General features: G+C 39.0%; 2 protein-coding genes across 4 annotated transcripts in view; both read right to left on the bottom strand.

The window, feature by feature from the left end:
- The window catches only part of GGH (gamma-glutamyl hydrolase), a 16852-nt gene extending 11407 nt beyond the window's left edge, over window positions 1-5445 (bottom strand). Inside the window, exons 1-3 of the mRNA XM_026106098.2 lie at window positions 5236-5445; window positions 4260-4374; window positions 1988-2038 (exon numbers count right to left, since the gene is read on the bottom strand). Of these exons, the coding sequence (XP_025961883.1) occupies window positions 1988-2038; window positions 4260-4374; window positions 5236-5362 (293 nt within the window). The 5' untranslated portion in view covers window positions 5363-5445. The remainder of the gene's footprint in view (window positions 1-1987; window positions 2039-4259; window positions 4375-5235) is intronic.
- On the bottom strand, window positions 4799-23035 carry TTPA (alpha tocopherol transfer protein). 3 transcript variants are annotated; one of them, XR_010387955.1, is made up of 5 exons: window positions 22769-23035; window positions 15252-15405; window positions 13745-13938; window positions 5769-5880; window positions 4799-4993 (listed from the first exon to the last, which is right to left on the bottom strand). XR_010387955.1 is itself a non-coding variant. In XM_026106090.2 (5 exons), exons 1-5 carry the CDS (start codon window positions 22961-22963, stop codon window positions 9277-9279), a joined length of 831 nt encoding a protein of 276 aa, XP_025961875.2. In that variant the 5' UTR covers window positions 22964-23035; the 3' UTR covers window positions 6631-9276. The 3 variants fall into 3 exon arrangements, 2 of the variants coding, with proteins under 2 accessions (XP_025961875.2, XP_064363542.1); XM_026106090.2 differs by lacking the exons at window positions 4799-4993; window positions 5769-5880 and adding exons at window positions 6631-9453; window positions 10983-11093; XM_064507472.1 differs by lacking the exons at window positions 4799-4993; window positions 5769-5880 and adding an exon at window positions 6631-9453.

Below are 23035 nucleotides of genomic sequence, written 5' to 3'. Positions count from 1 at the left end.
AGCCACCAAGAATTTGGTGGAAAAGTAGAGCACTACTCACAAACATACAAATCAGATTACTAATATAGAAAATGATTACAGCTGAAAGTATTCTGAGAATAGACAAATAAGATAATCAGACATAAGAGGAATAAGAGAATTAGACGAATAAGGTGATCCTTATCTAGAAGTGGTGAAAATTTCAATTCATCTGGTCCTTTCATTCAAACTGTCATGAACTGACCAACATTATTAGGAGAAAAAAACTGTCTCATTTCTTCAGGTGCAAAAAGAAGTAACCTATTAAGTAACGATGATAACGGCTTGACAGTGCAATAAGTAGACTGAAATGCAACTACATGTATTCCAAAATCTCTAGCTGATTAGTGCTGATGAATAAGTTCATTGTGAATTTCAAAGGTAATTTCAGAAGTACATTGCTATATTCATAAAATTGCTGTCTTCACTGTACTACATTCGAGGTTTTAAGAAACCATTTTATAACAAATAAAGATAGTTCTGGACCATAAAGAACCTGGAGCTGAAGTCTTACAACATGAAAGATCAATATATATCTTGTTATCCTAAATTTCCACAGCATGGAAAAACCTTCCCTACAGAGGTCTTTTTTGCTATTTACATAGAGATACATTGTGAAAGCCATTAGCTGACAGCAGAGGGCAACAAGAGGAAATGTACACCATCCTATCCACCTATATAGCACAGACCCAGTTCTTAAGTCACAGGAAAGACAGAGGAATAATGGAACTGGTTCCCTACCACCCTCCTCGGCATGCAAGCAGGTGGCAAGGCAGAAAGAATGGGAGATTCCACTGGATACAGTCCTTTTAACCAAGGACAGATTTGCAGCCATGAAAAAGGGATGAAATAACTCATTCTGTCTCCAATGTGAGACTCCTCACAGGGGAGAAAATATCACTTTCTTAACCCTGCAAAGCTGTAGAGACTTGCATAATAGTGTATAGGGCATCCTCTGGAGCATAAAAGATGATTCTTTCCCCAGGCAGCCACAGTTCTAAATCTGCAAGTTTTACACATGTTGTTTAACACACTGGTATATGAATACACTAAATGAAAATATTCACAGTGTAAGATGCTCATCTCATGACTACAAATAGCCCAATCACATGCTAAGGGCTCACACATAATCAAGCCTCTGAACGGTAGCATTAGCTGATTTAATTCTTTAGTTTTAGCACAAGGCAAGTGTAAAAAGTTTTGACTTTGCTTAGTCCACAGTTAGAGTGTGTTAAACTAGATCATATCATCTCACATTTAAAAGAACATAAGAACAAAGAGCATATGGGTGTACTAAGAACGTATGGGTGGACTGTTGCCATAGGTCAGCTGACAAGTCAGAGTATGTTTGTCTAACAAAGCCCCAAGCCACAGAATCACAGTAGGCAAGAGAGGCCATGCAAGAAGCAAGAGAGAAAGAGCACAAAGAGAAAGGAGTAGAAACAAGAGTAGAGATTGGAAATCAGAAACCTTTGTGATAGAGGAAATATGAAGAGGACTGGAGGAGAACAGAAGAAAAGGCTATGAAAGGATGGTAAGAGCAGGGAAGTCTAAGAGTGGTTATGCACCCAGCAAATGTTATTAAACATCAAAATGAAGGTGATCACTCAAATGAGGAAGAGAAAATAAATTAGTGAAGAGGAAATGGGCTATTTCACTTGTAAAGTATAAGCCAATTGTTATCCACCACAATGCTACTTCTATTTGCCTGCAGACAAGCATAAGAGAATGCCAAGATGAGTCTTGGCATTGATACAGATTATCCGACATGCTCCTAAAGAAGGGAAAGGGAATGGACTGACATTGAATGAAATGGTGATCTCTCTGTCTTACAACAGGTTTATATCTGTACTGTGCTCACCACGGCCTTTCAAGAGAGTAGAAGGAGAGTGGCCCTGAGAATATGGGAGAAGAGTTCAAATCCATAAGTATAACACATTTCAGTAGAAAACCAATGCTCAGAACTTACCCATTAATAGAGTAGAATAGTTTATCATACTCTTCGTCTGAAAGATTTAATCTGAAACACCAAGAAAATAGTTACAGGAGAGGTCTGAAATATATATATTTTACCATAAAAGTACCATATTTGTTGAGCAGAAACAAAGGGCACACAAAATATGTAGAAAGCATGTATTAAACATTTAGAAGAAAATAGTGCTAAACCATTACAAGAAATGTTCTGAAGCTTTTACACTACTACTTTATTCTTTGGTGGTCTCACTGGACCAGTTTATTCACCCAAGAGTTGCTCATTGCTAGAATCCTCTCAGTGAAGACTTCGCTTTTCTCATATAAATGGCTTAGCCACCTTTCTGACTAATTCCCCACCTGTGATGCTTAAAGAACTGGGGAACGGTGGCCAAGATCTCCGAACCACTGTGAGTCATGCTAGCTCTCAAATCACCATCAGCACACCCTTGCCAGTAAAGCACTCACTGTACTGCTCCCAGTCCAAAGTCAGAACCACCAAACAGTGCTGTTGCTCAATGCCATGCTGGCCTACCAGATTTCCTGAAGCTGGGCTGAGGACCTCTCTGTTCGACAATATAAACACGTCACCAAAGCAACCGAGGCTTCTGGAGCAACCTGTCACCCCATGCTAGAAACATCCTATGAATCTACCCTGCAAACTAATGCAGCAGCAACAAGAGTCATCTCGCCTGAGCTGGTACAGAAACAAAGGTTGCCATGTAGACAGCCTTGCCTTCCCAAGAGTCTGCCAGGACCTTAGTCTATCTGACTTTGAACAAGGGGTCTTCACAAATTCCCACAGACAGATCGGAGGCAAATGCCTGAAAGAAAATCCTCATCTGAAACACTGTCCCTCACTTTCCAAAATAAGAGAAAGGTTTGGTCACTCATTTCAAGATAAAAAGCTTATGAAATATTAACAAATATAAATAAGGACACAAATAAGTGTTTTAACAGTTACCACCAATAGATCTGCCTTCTTTGTGACTCCATCGCAGAGTATGTTGCTGGCAACACTTTAAACATAGAAAACCTGGATACATTCTCACAGTAATTTTACACAAGAAAACTTTATTGACCTGAGTGAAAAGTCAGTCAGGATTTCCTGATTTATACCTAGGTACACGAATGAGGTTTCTTTCAAAAAATACTGTTTCACCAAACCCTAACTGTTTCACTTGAACCATCTCAGCAGAGACTGACGATGCACAGGACTGAAAATAGGACCCTGGCAGCTACAGTTCAGGATTAGGTGCCTGGAGACCCCTCTGCAGCTATTTGTTAAATATAACATTTAAATGAATGGTATGGCTATTATTTCCTGCAGACTGGCAACTCCGGTTTCTGGCTGACTCCAGAAAGGGCAGAGCTGCAAACAGTGGGTCACACCCATCCTTCAGCAAAGATCCAGTTGAGAGGTGGAAAGATGAGAAAGACCTCAGCATCAGCAAAACATCAACAAAATACTGACTACGACAGCTAAACTCCTGCAGGATTGATGCACTGGGTGTATTCAAAGCATCCAGCTTTGCCACATCTAATTCAGATGTCAGAATTAGACGCCTCAGTTTCATCAGTGAAGTTTCTAGTCAGCAATCATCTGAAAGCCCCAGCAACTACATGAAGAACGCTGGGTTCGAATTCAGACACTTCACTGGTGCCTTTATTGGACCTATTGCGATTTTCTGCAGCAGTATTAGTATCATTTAATTTCTTACAATAGTGCATTTAGCATTTTATAGCTACCTGTTGGCTATGAAATATCCTTAGTTCTGTTATGTACTCTGCTACCTTTTACCCAACAGCCAAGATATTACCAAACATGGAGTGGCCACAGTATGGGCAGAACTGGATTTTGGTTTCTTCAAGGATAGTCTTCCTCTTTTACTTGAATTCTAGGAGTACGGATTGTAACAAAAGATATTATCTATCTAGAGATGCATGTTTGTGGGGCAATATACATTAGACTCATTACACATAACTTTAAAAACAACAGGTTAAAATTACCTTATATAGTTTGTAAGTTAAAAAAGAAACATTAAATACGTTGAAAATCAAAATAAGGACTATTATAAAAAGAAATATTAAACGTGGCATGCCTTCTTTGATTCTGGTCTCCAGAAAGATCTTGCAAATCACAGCATCTTCTAGTAGTGTGTGAGAGGTTCAAAACTCTCAAAAAATCAGCACAGCTGCTATCTGTGCCTCTAAGATGACACCCTTCTACTAAACAATTAATACCCTTTTGTAAGTGTATAAAAATCTACCTTATTGGCACAACTCGGGCACCAGCAGATTCCAAAAACTTAACATATGAAGCAGCAATATACGAACTTCCAAACTTGTGGAACTTCTTAAAGTGGCATTCCTGTGACAAAATACCTAGAAGGTCCAAGAAAGAAAATCAGTATTATACAAACAGCAAGTGCTACACTTCGAAAGAAAAATTAAACTGCAATTTCCTATATGGCATGTTATAATATTATATTTAGTGCCTGAAAGTATTATGAACACCGAGAAAATTGAGATGTCAGTTGTGATGCCTAGCTACAAGGTACCAAACATACATCAGACTAAGACTTGACTTCCCTGCTTTATTTAAATACTTAGTGCTACAGCTTCTCTTGAATAAATGATCTATATTACAGAGTTTTTTAAACAAAAGTTATTTATAATAGCTTCACTGTGGACAGGTCTCAGTAGCAAACACTTTGCCATTTAATGTTCTGACCATGTAATCCGATATACGTTTTGGGAGATCTTTCACTCCACACAGAAATCAACAACAGTTTCAGAAGTCACCTCAAGAGGATCAAAACACAGCAGTATTATATGCATGCTTGTATGCACGTTTATCCAAACCGATGAAAAAGCAACACTGAGCCAGTCTAATGAGCTATTCTGTGACGACAATAAGCATTTTGCAATTCTTGCTTTTCTTATTTTTCCTGGCCATGTGTATATTTCAGATGACAAAGTCTTCTAAAATGTTCAGATCACACTGTAGAAAAAAGGAGAGGAGAAAGAAAGGAGAGGAGAAAGAAAGGAGAGAAGGAAAAGAAAGCCAGTGGTGCCTGGTCAGAACCCAGGCTATCGCTATTTCAGCCCCGTTCCTCTGACCGCCTCCCGCTCAGCACCCCTCCACCTCGTCCTTGCAGCCACGGCGACCTTCGCGCCGTGACACCAGCTCCGCTCCGGGCCGCGGCGCCGCAGCCCCCTCCCCGCCCGCCGGCCGCCTCTCACCGATGATGGGTCTCTCGTTGCCCCCCTTCACGCTGCCGCGCAGCGCGGCCGAGGAGACGGTCCCGCAGCGCAGGAGCAGCAGGAGGGCGGCGCCCAGGAGCGCAGAGACCCCCGCGCGGCGCCGCATGGCCCCGCCGCCCCCGGGAGCGAGCCGAGCCGAGCCGAGCCCACGGCGCCCCGCCCCCGGCCACGCCGTCCCCGGTCGTGCCACCTCCCCGCGAGGCACGCTGGGAAATGTAGTTCCGGCACTGAGACTCTGGATTAGGCTCCCCCGGAGGAGCTCGGGAGGGCACCAGCCCTCAAGGGACGGTCAGCAAGAGCCCCTTCGGCCTACGAGGCGTGCCAGCAGGCAGCCTGAGGTCTTTTTTACTGAGGCCAAGGAAGGAAGTTAAGGTGGCTGTAGGCTCTGCACCAGCAAAATCCCCCTCCGAGGCCTGCTGCAGCCGAGCCACCTGCCCCACAGAGGCCTGTCCCCCCCAGCCCTCCGCCGCCCCAAGTGCCACCGAGCCACCTGCCCCGCCAAGCTTGCCTACCTCTGCTTTCCTTCTGCTTTCCTGTCTGCTTTGGCTCTGACAGCTTCACGTTTGCCCCCTCTTATCCCACCTTTGATAATATTCCCCATTCAACAACATCATGTTCCGTAATCTGTTAGAAAAAGATAGACATAAGGGAATTAAATACCTACTCTTTATTTAATTGTTTTGTTTTTAAACATGCAGATGAAAATCGTCGAAGCTTGCAGGATTGTTGTAGAAGGTTGGACGGAGGGTCACTGAAGAGGCAGATCACCTCTGCCGCCACATCCCCCAGCTGGAAATCACTGGAGGCTAGGAAGCCCCCCGGCGAGACGTGACGGGCACCTCCGCTGCGGCTGCCGGCGCTCTTCCCCTGGCACGCAGGCTGCCCTTTGCGCAGCGTGCTTGGGGGATGGCCTCTGAAACAGGACAGCTATTCTAGGAACTATGGCTTGCTTCCAAAGTACAACAATTAGTGGTCTTTATTATTAATCATTAAATTACAATCCTAATAATGCCTAATCCTTAGCAGCTCTTACGCTCATTATGTTTTCCCTAAGCCAGAGACAGTAAAAGATTGTCATAGGTTTTACTGAGGTCCCTCTGGCCCAATCTGCTGTCTCTGAGAATGCAAAGATTGGCTTCTTTCATTATGCCTTTTGAGCATATGGGAGACAAACAGCCTACAAGTCAAAGATGAAAATACCTCCCAATACTAAACAGCTTTCCAGTTACCTATTTCCTGAGAGCTGTACAAAGTAACACACTTCTATGGCTAATATTGCAAGCAAAGGTTAGAAAGAGGTAACACTTAGAAAAAGTAACACTTACACTATTATAAAATAATTCTGGGCTCTTAAAGACAGACAAGACTTGCTGGTTCATCTACAAAAGGTTTATTTATAATAATGATGTTAATATGTACAAAATTATAAAACATAGTGCATTACAGTGTGCTTATAGTCAATAGTAAATTATATTTGCATCAGCATTTAACAGCAAGTTTCTTTTTTAAAGGCACTCCTGGTTTTATTACAGAAGAATAACGCACTTGCAGATTTTTGTTCTGTTTGTTTACCTTACAGTTCAAAGCTAACATATCTCCACCCATCATACTAATACCTCTTCTACTCATTATGCAAAATATCCTGATTATCTTATGTCATTATTATTAGCAGCAACTCAAGTTGGTCCTTATATACAGCACTCCTAATTTCTACATTAATGTGTAAACATTAAAAGCTAATTAAGAGTTCATGAAAAAAAAATAATTGCACTAAGTGCTCTAACTGAAGTAGCCTAACTGAAGTAGTTTGTATTTTGTGTCTTCTAGGTAAAACAGCTACAATTAAGACTCTTGTTCTGTAAGAAAAGTTTGAATTTTCCTGTTAATTGAAACATGTTTCATTCCTTTTATGTGGCACATATTCACGGATTAAAACTGAAGGAGCATAAAATTAAGACACTGTCTTCCAGTTCTCCAGTTTTAAATAATTTAAAACTTCAGTTATACACTTGCAGAACTGACAGATGCCTGAATACTTAGTCTGGTTTTTTTATAAAGAAGAATAAACAATCCTGAACTTATCTACTTAAGGAGTTTTTATCATATCATTGGTTCACTTAGGGAAAAGATGATGATATGAAATATAAGACTATATGAAAATGCATCTGAAAATTGTTTCTTTAAATTTAGGCTCTGTATCACAGATATCCTGAAAGAGCAGAAAGAAAATGTACTAAAGGTGAGGGAATTGAAAAAAATATATATTTGTCAGTTTTGAAATTTTTGAATGAATTTTGTGTTTGGCATTGACATTATTACTGCAGAGGAAACTACACCAAGTACTGTATGTGCCTTTCATAGGTGTTCCTCCTGCTAATAAAGAATAGCTTCAAATGTCTATTGCAATAATGCAATATCAATGATAATCTAAAATATGATATTTCTGATTTAATAAGATAATCTCATTTCTTATTTCTCTCCCCTAAACATTAATTAATATTATATTCAGATCTACTAAGGGTACCAAAATAACTGATATAAGCATTTCTGTCTATCTGAGAAACATTTGCTGAAGATTGATATGGAATACTCCAATTTATAATACTTAAATTAATATTAATTTAAATAAGTAATTAAGTATTATTTAAATTTATAACAAGTTTATAAATTCAAGACCCCTGACTTGTTACCAAACCAAGATGAATTAGGGGATAAATGAACTCTAGAATTTGGTGTACTAACAAATCTTAGCAGAAAGCAGAGTGGAAAGTAAATTAACCTTTTAGATTATTAAATCTTGGGGAATGTAAGATGATATTGCTATGTAATGTGAATGGCAGCTTTTACACATACTGTGTTTGTATCTGAATTGTGCCCTTTGGGAAAAAAAATCTGTTTTTAATAAGTATAGACAGATTTTTTCTCCATCACCCTTACAGAAAAAGAAAAGATGGCTCTACCGAAAATAAAAAACAATTCTTCCAGTGCCCAACAGAAGATATACGTTAGCAAGTTGCCAGTTACCTTTCCGAAAATAAAATGGAGATACTCAGCATCTCCTGGGTGGTCCGAAGTGACCTACGAAGCATCATTAAATCACACAACCCATTTCTAAAGTTCAGGTCCATAAAGGATAATCTACTTTACCCTCCAAAACAGACAAACTGATACTGCAAACAGCTCTCTTGACCTCACCTCTATAGTGTTTCACAGTAGGAATTAAAGATGTTCATAATCTGAGTTGCTTATAGCTTTTCCATAGAGAGCGTCTCTTTGAAGAAACAAAGTCAGAAATTTCAAAGTTGTGTTCCTCCTGATTCACACTGTCTTTTAAAGAATGTGTACATCGTGTTTTCCCTATTATCCTCTATAAAATTGGCAGATTGTGTTAATTAATGCAGCTTCCCTTTTTGTGCTAAGCAGCACAAAGATGACAGAAATGTTTCACTGTTGCTGACTAATCTTCAATTTGACTGTGCAATCTCAGCAGTGCAAACTAACAGAACAGCCATTTCCCTGAGAATTAGTCCAAAAAGCAGCTGCTTTTCACTCCTTGTGCAATTACACCTGCAACAATACTTCCACAACAAACTAATCTACCCTATTCACATTCTGCACTTCTCTTAAATCATTTGGCTTTGTATCCTATCATCTTGACAAGCCAAGATACAAGAGATAAGCATAAGGTTCTGTATTGCATTATTACAGGTTAGTGGTGTCCAAAGACTTAACAGGAGCAACATCAATCTGATAGCCAGCACATAGGACTATTCAGCTTTTTGGCACAAAAAATAATCAATCACAAACAGTATTGCAAACATACAGAATCCATTAATCCCTTCCGATGTACATACTTATATACTCCAGTTAGTATAAAAGTGCAGTCAAGATGATATTCTGTATCCTGCAAAGACATACTGGTTTTATTTACAATAATTTCAAGTTCATGTGAAAGATTTCAGATTAAACTTTGCTCCACTTCCAGTCATCAAGAATTGCTATAATATTGTAGTACAGTTATTACTGGGCAACCAGAGAAATACTCTGAAGATAATCTGCAGATGACATTATGAAGTTAGTCCATTCTTCAGCAAGTACCTCAATGGAGACTTCCTCCCCACCATATTCCTGTGGAAGAATGCTGACTGGGAAGTGTTCAGTCAGACTCTGCATGTAATTATTTCCATGCATATACACCTAAGACAAAATATGGAAAGCATTTACTTCAGTATTAGTGCTACACTCTTGGGTGAAAACAGACAGCAAAGAGACTCAATGCAAGAGCTGAAGCGCCAGCTTGGTTCCACTGAACAAGACATTACCATGTACTCATTTATAATGAGCTCCTTAAATGAGGGAGAAAGTACTATGTAAGTAAGTTTCTTGTAGGCACTCAAACTCTGTCCTGTTCAGTATTTGAGTGAGCATGGATTACAACCTATGTGCTGCATTTTACAGAGCTGTGGCCACAGGAACCAAGACTGACTCTATATACTTGTTTTTGATTGGTTTAGCTCTGCTGATTACGGTACACAGCTAAAATTATCTAAACCATGGGAAAAACTTTGGCCTTGTCATGCAAGATACCACATACTTGCTTTCAGCCATTTCAATGAAATGAAAAGTTTGGCACCTGGCCACTACTGTCTGGTCCTGCTATATATTTAAGAACATTACTTCAGACAGGTGCAAAGGATGATATTCAGAAGAATCTGTATCTCAGTCCTACATTTCAGTGCTTACTTTTCAGCTTTAACTGAAATTAGATTCAGGACTGCTCCCCCACTTTAACCCTTCTAACAAGGTAGTTTTGGTTGTTCTCCTATTGCATTATTATAGGTATTTTGAAGCCTTGTTCATTACTTCCAAACAAAAACTTTTCTAGGCTATCTATTAACACTTGACGAGGATTTTCTGCAATTAATATATGACACAAAGACTTCAAAAATATGCACTGAAAAGGCAGTTAGCTGCCTTTTGTCCAACACATCCTCTTCAGAACCTCAGATAATTAGAGAATAGCAGTTACTCCTAGGAAGATAAAGGGAACAGAGAGGGCTGCTTCTTTTGCACCTTAGTTCTGATGTTAACATTTCACAGTATCCCCTCTTCTGCCAGCTGATACCTCCAAAATTCCTCCTATACTGCAATGAATGCTTTCAGAATTCTTGGCATGCTTTTGCATCCAAATACAAACAGGGTTTTCAGGTTTAAAACTACAAATTAATATCAAACAACTAAGAAACTATTTGGAAAGCAAGTTGGAACTTTAGCCTGGCCTATTTAGCTATGCATAAATGCCTCTGCATGTTCTTTGGAGCTAGAAAATTGTCTTCTACTGTCTTTGTATGGCTTGGAGCATAACAACATTGTTCAGTGACAATTTCTCATCATCATTTATAGGCAGTGTGTAGGGAGATCTGGCACCTGTTCCTTTCTAGTTCAGCGGAAGATCTTCTGTGTGACCTTAAACAAATTATTTAACCTCTCTGTGAAACAGTGGTTTTTATCTTTAGTGTGGTGGTAATAGCAACCAACCACTTGCAACTCTCATATTATTGATGCCTGCAAATGCTCTGCAATTAGATTCCTGTGGCCTATACAGTAATAAAACATAAAAATGATTTATTCTTTTCAGTGCTCAGAAATAACAAATCCTAAGTGAAGCGCTAGAGATTGTCATGTATGGGTATTGTGACGGAAAGAAATATTTTGTGTGCACTCACCCGTTCTTTTATTTTTTCAGTGAGAAAAGGCTTAATTAGAGTGAAGACTGGGTGGAAGAATAAAGGCTCATTAATCAAGTGGATACCTCGAACTTTCAGTGGAAAGGAATCCTGACAACATATATGAGAAACAGCATGAGAAAAAGAAATTATTAAAATGATGCTATTGTTAAGGACAAGTCTTGGAAAACTAGCTAGTCCATAGGTTACAGCACTCCCCTTGACTTTGCTAATTCCTGCACTTTGGAGTTTACCTAGTTTCCACTGTCCCTCACAAAGCTAAGAAAAACATGTCTTATTCCTCCCATTAGAAGGAATGCATTTCAGTATAAGTAACGTACACAAAGCTTGTGTTCAGCCTTTTCTCAGAAGTCCAGTTCTTCACAGCAGAGATCTTGCTACTAACTTACCAAAAAAGCCAGCTAGCCATGTGCTTTTATCGGCAATTGTACAGCATGAAAGACGGTATGTACAGAGAGAGTCTGTTGGTATTGAACCAAAGATTTGCCAAGAAATAATGAAGCCTGCTAGCTGTTTATTTTAAATAAATACTACATCATGCTACAAATTATATTTTTAAAGTTATTTGGGGGAAAAATATTAAGATATAGCAAAATATTTATAGTCAAATATAAAGCATTAAAACTACTTACTTTAAGTTAAATTAATATTTATAACTTAGAGACGAGATCTGAAATTAGTGGGACTTTTGCCCAAGCCAGAAGTTCAGCTTTACAGGAAGATCATTTTTCTTTACTGTTGTAATGAAAATAAAAAATATTCTGCTATATAGCCTTTATAATATGAAATATTACTAATTAGATTCAGAATTCATTCAAATGTGCCACAACTTCAAAAGAAAATATGGCAATACTCAAAGACAGCATTAAGTATGGGGGAAAGAATAGCTTCCATTCATATTCCACCTAACCGATACTACCTCTGTTACCAGAGTTTTACCACTTATAGAAACCGTACTTCTCAGAAACAGTTCTCCCAAATACTACAGCAGCCTTCTTCACATTATTTCACACATTCTTCTATGGGTAAGGAAAATAAACACACACACACAATTTTTGAAGTACAAACTCCTTTTAGATTTTAATGTAGGATAAAGACTTTAAAACTATCAGATTATATGTTTACTGCATGTTATTATGTATTATTATATGTTTAAATTCTATTATCATGTGTTTCACAAAATACTTTGGTTTTGCCTGGTGTAACAGATTTTTCAAGATGATATTACTTATTGATATTACTTTTTGATGTTACTTTGCATTTCATTTCTTTTTGTACATTTCCTTTCTATTTACTCCTATTTCTCCACATAAGATAATGATTTGCAAGAAAGACAACACTCAAGAGAAAAAATAGGGCTGAAACTAAGGTTCCTAAATTTTTACTTATAAGCATATATTGAGCAACACTAAAACAATTTCTGGGTGAAAGATATGAACCCAATTTAAATGATGAAAGGAAGCTGAAAAAGAAAGAGCGAAGCTTATTTCACTTTAAGAAAACAACACTGGAAACACAATCTTTTTCTCTCGTTTTCAATAGCTATAACATTTAGAAGCTTGAAAAACATGGAAAAAATGGAAATAGGTCAAGAAAGAAGCATCACATTCAAAGAATTTCCTGGTTGCAGACACAGATTTAAACCTTCAGATTTAATTGTGAATCCTCTTCCTCCTTTCCTCTCACTATTTGAGGGTTATAAAACTACTAGCAACTTGTCCACTGCCTCAGAAAGCTACACTCTCATAGGAATTCATGAGATCTGGCTTAAGATCATCAAGATTTCTCTTATTCTAGATAGGAAAAGTTGGAAACATCTGCTGGTTTCATTGAAGTTTCATGGTAGATATCAAAAAAGGAAGAACAGCTGAAGCTCCTATGCTATTAGTCCAATTACTCAAACTCAGAGATGAGCCTCAGCAGATGAGAGCAAGAGATTATCTCCCTGGGTCATTGCTACATCACAGGTTAACAGTTTTATTATCACTGATTTTCAGCTTAACTTCTGAAGGAAAAAAGGCTTACAGGACTACACCATAGTTCACCTGTCAATTCTCTGTCCTTCCTGCTTTTTTTTTCAAGCAACTTTTGAGTCCACTGGCAAAGTTCTACCGAATTTACAGAAAGAAAAATATCTTAAAGACAGTCAGTGTCTGTAAGTTTTGTGAAAACGAGAGGTGAAGTAGCAGTGAGTTGCACAAAACAATGCTCATGTCAGGAAAAGCAAGCAGAACATAAGCATTATACACTCTGTTGGTAGCAGAGGGATGGTCACTTAACACCATCCATTCTGGCCAACAAGTTAGTACCGTCTTGCTCTTGACTGCTCTTAGCACATGCTATCTTCTCTGAGTATCAGGCAAAAAAAGTCTTTGAACGTAGAATTTATGCACAAAAGAATGGAACAGAGGAAATGAAATGGAATAACTAACACAGATCCGTACAAAATCAGGCTTCATCTGTTTTTATGCTCATGGAATTCTTATGCTGTAACAGATGGATGGAGTTCTAATAAAACATCAGGGGTTAGAGGGCATTTGCTGCTATACAAGAACATACTTTAAGTCAAATCAAGCATGGCTTATACCCAAGTTCTCTGATTTTGAACAGATTTAAGATTTTGTTCTTTCAAGCTGCATGACCTCTACAAAGACGTAAGGAAGGAAAGCTTGCCATAAGTTAGAACAGAAAAATTTGGAGGCATAGCAGTGAAGTAACTTAAAACAGCATGTCATACTTACTGTGAGCACAGCAGCAATTTTCTTGGCCACTGATGGACTGATTTGAAATGCATGAGCAAATCGCCACCCTTCCAGATCAAAGATAACCTTGACTCCATTTCGCTGAGTCTCGATCTCCTTTACAATGAGTTCAGATGTGATAAGACTTACCCGAAACACATCATATGCTGTAAACAACTTGGGATCCCATTGTCCTGAAGAACAGCAGATTGCACTGTATTACCACAAGGATATCATATACACCTCTACTTCCACTTGCTACTGCTTCTAATGTGCTTCTCAGGAACAAGAAGTAATGAGCAATATCAAAGGTTTTTAAATAACTGCTCTAGTGGCAAATCTGTTTATTTTCTATGCCTGCTCTGTCACTCATTTTTCACACTTACTTTGTGGCTGATACCAGAGAAGCTACCTAATATAGTATTTTCCAGTTACAGCTGTGGCCTCCAATACCAGGGTTTGACAGGAAGAGCTTAAGCCAGGTTAGCAGAAACCAAATGGAAGCATGGCATAGCTCAAACGGGATAATCACTGGCCACAGGCTTCAGGAACTCCCGAAGGAAGCCACAGATCATCAATTCATAGCCTATGAATTTTTCTTAGTACAGTAATTCTGCCAAGATTCAGTTAATCCCATTTTTTTCTGAGGCCTGAGCAAAGAATCGCATGGGAGGAGTCTTAACCCTAGCTGTGATCTTTGGAAAGCACAACTTTATAGGGAGATGTAATACCTTCTACTAGACCAGCTGGTATTAAAAAAAGTCTTTGAAAGCTGGCAAAATCATTTCTCTGTACAAAACAAAGAAACAGCTAATGTGTAATCATTTAGTCACAACATTTTTTTAAAAGACTGTTGAGATTGCGTCAAACAAACCAAGGATCTTCAGATTGTTGCTTATACAGGGCACTTTGGCTACATCTAAACAGTGAAAATCAAGTGAACTTCTCACCTCAGGCCCATATTTCATCCACTTCTAGACTGAAAGTTGGTACATAACCAGGTTTGCACCCTTTTTGCTATTCTCTTTTTCCCCACTATGCCACATCTGCACCACAGTGTCAGCATATGACTTTAAATATCCCCATGGAAACCAATTACCATTTGGACTCTCAGGCCCAAATAACTACATATACCTAGAAGTTTTAAATGTTTAACCTTACAACCTTTTTGATCCAGACATAAATATCACTGAGAAGGAAATCAGTTCTTCATAAAACATTGTACAGCTTTAGCCATACTAGTGTATCGGTCAAATGATGTAACTCCTTTTCACCTCAGTAAACCCTTTATATTAATGTTAATATATTTCTAACAATACATGCATATTACAAAAGGGAACAGAAATATGTTATCCTTCTAGTTAAGACATTCTGAGATAATTTTCAAATTTACCAACCCCTGGGGTTGTAGCCATAAAAGAATTTTTCCACTGAAACTTTGACAGTCAAAAAAAATATCAGTGCAAGAGCCAAGTGTGAAACAGGTTCAAGAAGTTTTGTCACTCACCAATTCTGTATATTATAACTTTGCTTCCACGTGGTTCCCTTGATCTCAGGACTCCATGGTAGCCAGCCCGCAAAAGACCAAGAATGGAAGATGGTCGTAAATCTGCACTTATTTCTGGGCATTCAATTCTCCACTTCTGATAATTCTTCAATAACTAGGGGGAAAAAGAAAAAAAGAAGTCTGGAGGTCAGATGAACAGTGAGGTAAGCGAGGTGAAAAGTACAGTTAAAAAAAAATGTGTTTTCAACATGCGGGCACAGTCATAGGTTTAATTTATTAAATTGGCTATCATTTCAATGTGTATTTTAAGCAAATCACTCCTAAAAGCAGAGAGTTGATATACAAATAAGTGAGCAGTCTCAAGTTCTGTCCATCCTACTTTATTCAGCACAAAGTATGTTTTTTTTTCCTTTGGTTTCCACTGGACACTGAGCAGAAACTTTTATTTGGTAAACCATAACACTGAGATATTTTACCACCTGGAGCTGTTATGATGAACTTAGAACCCTGTCAATTTATAAACAGACTGCAATCACCCTGTTGTGCCAGAAGAGAAACCTGGAGTATGTAGAAGATGCCAGTAATTTCTACATAAAATACAGGAAACAAAAGACAGGCTTCTTACTTGGGACATATTTAAGATTATTCAGTTTGATACTTCATTAGATTCATTCAGGGCTTGTAGAAGAGATACACAAAATCTTACGGAAGGAACATCTCCCACCTCCCAAAGTATGGTCCCATTTATTCACACAGACACATTATAAATTCATTAATACTTCCAGTTTACTCTCTGAAACAGATATGGTCCTCAGCATACCTAAAGCACATTTTCAAAGATAAGTCCCTCCTACCCCTCCAAAACAGCATAAAGTAATGCAGATCCATCTCTTTCATTACCCACTAGACAATTTTTCACCTCCCAGAGTGGAAACAATGAGAACCTGTTTTCTAAAACAGAGATCCTGCCTCTTGTCAGCAACATGATGACCCTTGTTCATAAGGCAGCATCATATACTAGTACTTCTGAAGGATAGGATGGGCTGTGTGTTGAAGGGTAATGGTTAATTCAAAGAACCAGTTAAAGGCATTCCTTTCTGAGGTAACATCTATATAGAGGAATTACAGATAATACTATGAAAAGTTATCTTAGAGACTGATCTTGAAAAATTAAGTTGGTGATGCAGTAATTCTAATTTCCAATCTAATTACAGTTTCCCTTTAAAGTAAAGAAATGAGATGGTGGTGGTGGTAGAGAAAAGGATCTGCTATGCCCTGTAACTGAAGTTTACTTCTGACATTTTGAATAGGTAAGTAGGAATGCAAGACTATCTTCTATAAAGCTTAGTCTCAATTAAGCAACTAAAATCTGCCTCTGCTGCATCTCCCCCACCAAGTTCCCTGGCACTGAATTTGGAGAGTTGAGGGACAGCCCAAGCAAATGATTTAAAGTTTGTATTAAATTTTCCTAAACAGCTACAGTTTAGGCTTCTACCCTGAGATTTTCTAAGGAGCTAAGGGAATCAGAAATTTTCAGTACCTTGTTTCACAAACTGAAGTGTAGGTTTAAACCTTAAAGGTAGCATGCATAGGCTAGCCTTTCAAATTGTTATTGTTTGTGCTGGTTTGATGAAATAAAATACAATCTGGTCCTCAGCACAGTTTCACATATTAAATATGTTCACTACAATGAAAGTATCAACCGACATTCTCTGAAGTCTCTTAAACTGTATTTATTAATTTCTAAATTACCCCATATTTCAAAACGAAAGCAATAGGGTTAAAAGAATTGTCAGCTCCAACTAGTAAAACACAACCTTAAATAAATTACAAATTTCTCATATCTACGCAACGATCTCCTGAGACAATCATTATTTTTGCCTTCTTCCTAGAACGAATGGTCGGAAGGAACTTCAATGGAAACTGATTTTATCCCTTAGAACATCACTGCATCAACTATGCCAAAGCTAATCCTCACTATCTTGTACCTCATAGCCCACTTATGTTAGATAATTAGTCCTAACTGTAATTTCTTAGTATTCCCTCTACTTTCAAGTTTCTTGTATCATATTATGCACACACATAATTTTTCATCATCTTAAAGCTCTTCTTTTCAGATGAAGATCCTGAATTATCTTGAAGGTCTCTCAAATGGATTGTCATGAGGAAGCTGTTTCATGAGCATTAGTGTTTGTCATCAGAATTTACTTGCAAATAGATGATATATAGATCAGCAATTATAGATATGCTTCATGGAAATATTACTTATAAATATGTATTGATCAATGAAGAAGCTCTTCAGCCACTCTAGAATCCTATTTGATTTGATATTGAGGAAGTTGATGAAAGCTAGATCCTAAACCATACACTGTAAATGGAAAAGTTGACCTGTTGGAAGAATTTTACTACAGAATTTTGTCCAGTTTTTGCATTCAATCAGTTCTGGTGTAGGCTAATTGGAGGAGAAAAAAAAAAAAAAAGGGGGGGGGGGAGCTAATTAATAGAATGAACTAAATAGGAGTCCACTGTGATTGTAAAAACAGACCAGATTAGATACTATGATTATCTCACTCTGTTAGTGCTTGACTCCTTACAAAGGGCACTGCTTGAGCAATCCTGATCATTCTGTGCCAGCCAGACAGCACTGTGGACATACTATTCTCTTTTCCTTTGTCCCTCCAATACAGACACTTAAATAGCAGCAAAAACACAAAAATACCCTCAAAATACTATCTGAACATCTGTAACTTCAGTATAGCTTTCTTTTCTCCTAAAATCAGCTGTACCCACAATTTAATGAACATAATTAACCGTTACATAATTATTTTAAAAAGCTCTTTGAAAGAGCTGCCTGCCAAAACCAAGATGAGAACAAAAGTGGTTCATTCATTCAATCCTCTAAGTAATCCTATCCCATCAGTATAGTTAGTTTCTCGCTTTCATGAATACTAACATTTTGCAAGAAGTTCTGGGGATGGGGAGAAGGAGAATGGGGTACACAGCTTATGACACACTAAAGGTCCTTATGAAAGGCATGAGTTACCTACTGGAAAGTACCTTAGCAGTTTTTATTAAATTAATTTATTCTTAGCAGCTGGGCGTACTAAAGTCACATAGAGTTATGTACATGAGTACTCCTTGAACATAGAACTGTGAATTCAGAAACTAGCAGTGGGCACCTACAATTTTCTTTTCTTTTATTTTGAAAATTTCTAGTTTAACATTGTTTAAATATTCACATAGATTTTTTTTAATTAGCAAACATTTCTTTCACTAAAGAGAACATGGAAATAAACAAACATTAGGTGTAATCATCAGTCTGGATGTAGAAGATTAAGCAACCTAAAATTATCAGGGACAACAGGAATGTCTATTACATTTTATAAAAAGTGGCTCATGCACTTACAATGCAAGGAAAACAACTCAATGTACAATTATCTCTGTTTACAACTGAATAACCTACTTAGCATCTGAAAATATGTGCAAGATAACTTGATAACTGGGGAAAGCTGGATGAAAAACTTCAGTTTCTGGAATTGGGCATTTAATTAAGAGAGTTTCCTGAGGTCTGTTGGGGATAGTTCCAGATTTCTGAACATCAAAGATGATAACGTTACAGATTAATCCAAGATTCATGTGCTACAAAGCAAAAAAAGTGAACTTAGTACTTCACCTAGAATTAAAAGAATTAGAAAACAATGTGTTTGTTACAGAAACCAATGTATATAAAATGAATTTTTGCTTCTTGTTTAATAATGAATTGTTCAAATTAAGAAAGGTGCTACACAGAATTTGGTCTCTACAGTGCCAGCTGTTGTACCAGTATATACAATTTTTCGGAAAACACCTGTTTTCTACTGACATTCTTTGGAGGAGAAACCAACATTGCAAACTCTACTGTGTGTGCGTGTGGGTGTATGGATATACAGAAACTTCCCTAATTGCACACACATTACCTCTTTGCCAGTTGGGAGAAGACTGGTGTACACATAAGTTTAGGCATTTAGCTTAGCATAAAAGGAAGACCAACTGTCTAATTTATGCTTCCTCAGGAGTCAGTTTGGAGAGCCTAATAGGGGCTCTTCCATCTTTCTGAGGAATCTCTCTGTATTGATCATTGAGGGAAGGTAAGAAAAACAGCCAACTATCTGATTTAAGCTTGATGTTTGAATTTGGATGGTGTGAAGATCCTCAGAGATAATGCCTGGAAGTCAGCGGTACCCTGGACACTGCGCAAAACAAGCTTTCTTTCGTATAATAGTTATTCTAAGCAATTATGTGCAGTACGACGTGCTATAAAGGCTTGATTCCTCCACAAGTCAAATGCTGCGCACAGAGAGTCTAGTTTTAGCTTTGTATCAACCAGAACTTCTAAAAGGGTCCTAGATATTTAGATGGTTCTGAGCCCCATAAAAACAATGCTTACAAAAGTTTAAGTAGCACGTTATGAAAACATCTCTTGATGTGTATTTTTACTAATGTAAATGTTTTTCAATACTGCAGTTTTACTGAATGTAAAAACTTTCATTCTTTTCCCCAGAGAATAATTTATTTCATGTACACAAAGGCGGTATCCTCAAGCCACTGAGAATTAGCTTGATACTCTCTTCTGTCATAGGATGCAATGCAAAGGACATAACAAAATGCACTAGGGAAAAAGAGTTGTGGAGGGAAGGAGGTGCCAGTTCTCCAGATTTCACTGAAGCTTTTTGACATACCATTACCGAAGCCAGGTGATAGTGTTTTCAATCACAATACAGTCAAACACATGCAATGTAGCTGTGTACGGGGGAGTGGGGGAAGGATGTAAATCCATTGCTTTAGCACAACTAATGGAGACCTATGGGCCTTGCTTCTCAGTTTGAAACATATATAGTAGGTAGGTCTATCTGTACAAACTAATGAGCAAACAACATGCTTAGCTCTTATATTCCAGACTGAAATTAATCCCCATGGCAGCATCTGATCCGTACCCATATCTCCCGCAGGGATTACAAAGGCACAGCTGAAAAATCCAGTTACAATATAAAACAGTTCCTTCTAAGCGTTATCTTTTTTGTTAGTAAGTACTGCCCAGAACTTTCACAGGACAAGGAAATTTCTTATTTACATGTTTGAGGTTTGTTGTGTTGTTTGTCAGTTATAGTTACTCTGTGTCAAAGGAATTTTCTGTTTATTCCAGGAGACAAATCTCTGCCAGTATTCCACACAGACTGACTTAACATTTTCTTACTGATAACATCCATATATTTAAAATCCTTCACAGGAAGCTAATTGCTACTTCTGGAGCCTGTATTCAAATGGTCAGGGTTCACGCCTACTTCTCCAGTCAGTTTCTAGGGTAAGGCATTTGGCCAGATTTAATTCTTCCCGCGATTCAAAATGCAGGAAAATAATTCTCCCTTTTAATTTGAGAATAAACTGTTATTGAGCTTAATCAAATATATCACTGGCTTTAAAAAAATAGACATTTCTGTCCTTCTTAGAGTTCTTCAGCTCCCGCTACCTATTTCAGTGGTGGATTTTCTTCTAGCATGAAATAGACCAGTAATTGAAAGCAAGTCTGGAATTGCCAGCAGAAAAATGTAAAAGTAGTATCTGATTTAGGATTTCTGTTCCAATGAGTTATCACAAGTGATTTAGACACAGAATGTCTTACCACAATCTATCTGATTATTCTTTTCTGAAACATTTCCAAATGTTGATAAACTGAAGTTTCTGACAAGGTCAAGAATCAGATACATCTGTGCCAAATACCAGCCAGGGAAGCATCAATAAACAGCCTCGTCAGTGGCCTAACTCTTATTCCATATTTAAGACTAAGTATAAGCCAATACTAAGAAAGATGCTTGACAATAGCTTGAAGGCCTTTGGTCGTTAGCACTGACATAGCCACAGACTTTTACCATCCCCCAGCTGCTCTCCAAGTACTGTGGAGCTTACTGCACAGAACCCCAGTGGGTGAAAGGGGCTGGGCTGGATCCGTCTGACCTACAATCTGAGAGGCGACATCTAACCAGGAAGGGAGGGTGCACCCACTGTCTAGACTAATGACAGCAGGGCTCTGTCTAGGGTAGTACAAACATAACCTCTGCATGAGATCAGATTTGGGCTAGCAGAAGATACATCTTATGACCACCACAGATCTTGCACAATAATTCTCTCGGACTTTTTAAGAATAGTGGTGGCAGATAAACACATTCCATTTTATTTATTTTTGTTATGTGCTTTTTGCCTTCTTGCCATGCTGTTTCCAAAGAGAAGTAATCTAGAAATCAGTGTTGGCTGGTAGATTAAGTAAAAGTAGCTACAGCATTTGGAGACCTGGAGTGCTAGATGCAAAGATTAAACTCTGGTGTTTTTTGAACATCAGAGTCTCTTAGTTCAAAGAAGGATTCAGACAAGAAATGTAAAACTTAGCACCCTACAGACCCAGAAATTCCAAAAGGAGTCTGAAAAGAATCTTCCAAAGTAGGTCCCCAGCCCTAGAGAGGTGAGGTGTCTGGAAGGATAGTAAAGGAGGTTACAGGGTCCCAGGCAAAAAGGAGGTTAAGTCTCAAGAGGGGCATAGGAAATTTTCTACTTTGTAGACTCCATCTCTCGATCTAGAACAATTCCACGTTCTTCAAGATTAGTGCTGTCTACAATATTGTCTCATGATTAATCACAAAAAAGTGCAGAAACCTATGGGTCAAATTCTGGAATGTCACTGCCCTGTCTACAGAATTCTCAACTTCCAATATTACAACATATGTAGGAGTGCCTATTATCTTCATTAAGTGCTACTTTTTGGACCAAGTAATATAGGAAGAATATTTGGCTTTTTTTGGGAAAGAAAAAGAAGCCACAGTCTTACAGTTCCTAGTGCACATATCTGATAATAAGCAATCTCAGGGCTTTCAAGCAAAGGTAAATTGCATAAAATAATCAAAGGAATGTGACTTGATTTGCTAGTTCTTCTGCTAAGGAGAAAGATTTGGATCTGTGACCCAAATCTCATGAGCCAACCGAAAAGAATGCAAAATACAATTTTTAAAGCTACTGATAATTAAGGACTTAATTCAATTTCTGTTAAGTTTGTTTAGCCATCCTGAGCTTGCAATATACCCGTATTTGAACAACCTTCTGTTATGATGACACTAAACTTGGAAAGTCTACAGCATACAGAAGTCAGAAAATAAAGATGAGGTTTGTTGTGCAATTCTGTCTCACCCACATCGAATTCTGTTAAAACAGTCTCTGCTTGATACAAGCGAATTCATGCTTTTGCCTCGGGAAAATTCAGAAACACTTTCTGTCCGAAACGGTTAGTGGTTATCTGCCTACCCGCGCCTTCCCCCCCGCCCCGTTTCTGAATCCACCAGCCTTCCCCGCACCTCCACCCCGCACCCTGCCCCGGGGCAGACCCAGCGCTCCCCGCCGCCCTCCCGGGCCGGGCACGGACGGTCCGCGGGCCCGCGCTGCCCACCGCCCTTCCTCCCCGCCCCGCGGGGCGCAGCGCCCCCGCGGCCCCTCACCCTCCAGGCCAGCTCCAGCTCGAAATCCCGGGCTCGCAGGAACCGCAGCAGGAAGGAGTCGCTGAGGGGCTGCGGCCAGCGCTGCCCGGGCTCCGCCTGCGCCCGGCGCCGCAGCTCGGCCAGGGCGCTGCGCCCCCGCGGAGAGTGCTCGGGCAGCTCGCCGGGGAGCCCGCCGCCCGTCCCCGCCTGCAACATGCCGCGGCCGCCGCTCGGCTCCCCCGCCCGCGGGAGCCCAGCGCCGGCGGAGCCCGGCCCGGGAGCCGCCGC

The sequence above is a fragment of the Dromaius novaehollandiae genome, chromosome 2 (assembly GCF_036370855.1).
Source record: "Dromaius novaehollandiae isolate bDroNov1 chromosome 2, bDroNov1.hap1, whole genome shotgun sequence".
NCBI lineage: Eukaryota > Metazoa > Chordata > Aves > Casuariiformes > Dromaiidae > Dromaius > Dromaius novaehollandiae.
The sequence above is the reverse complement of the archived record's forward strand: the minus strand, read 5'-3'. Positions and strand labels throughout refer to the sequence as shown.

Coding starts and splice junctions, on each gene's coding strand:
- TTPA (XM_026106090.2), bottom strand. CDS start 22,963: ATGTTGCAGGCGGGGACGGGCGGCGGGCTCCCCGGCGAGCTGCCCGAG. Junction 15,406..22,768: donor AGCTGGAGCTGGCCTGGAGG/GTGAGGGGCCGC, acceptor TTTTCCCCCTAG/TTATTGAAGAATTATCAGAA. Junction 11,094..13,744: donor AAATTGCTGCTGTGCTCACA/GTAAGTATGACA, acceptor ATATGTTGTCAG/GATTCCTTTCCACTGAAAGT.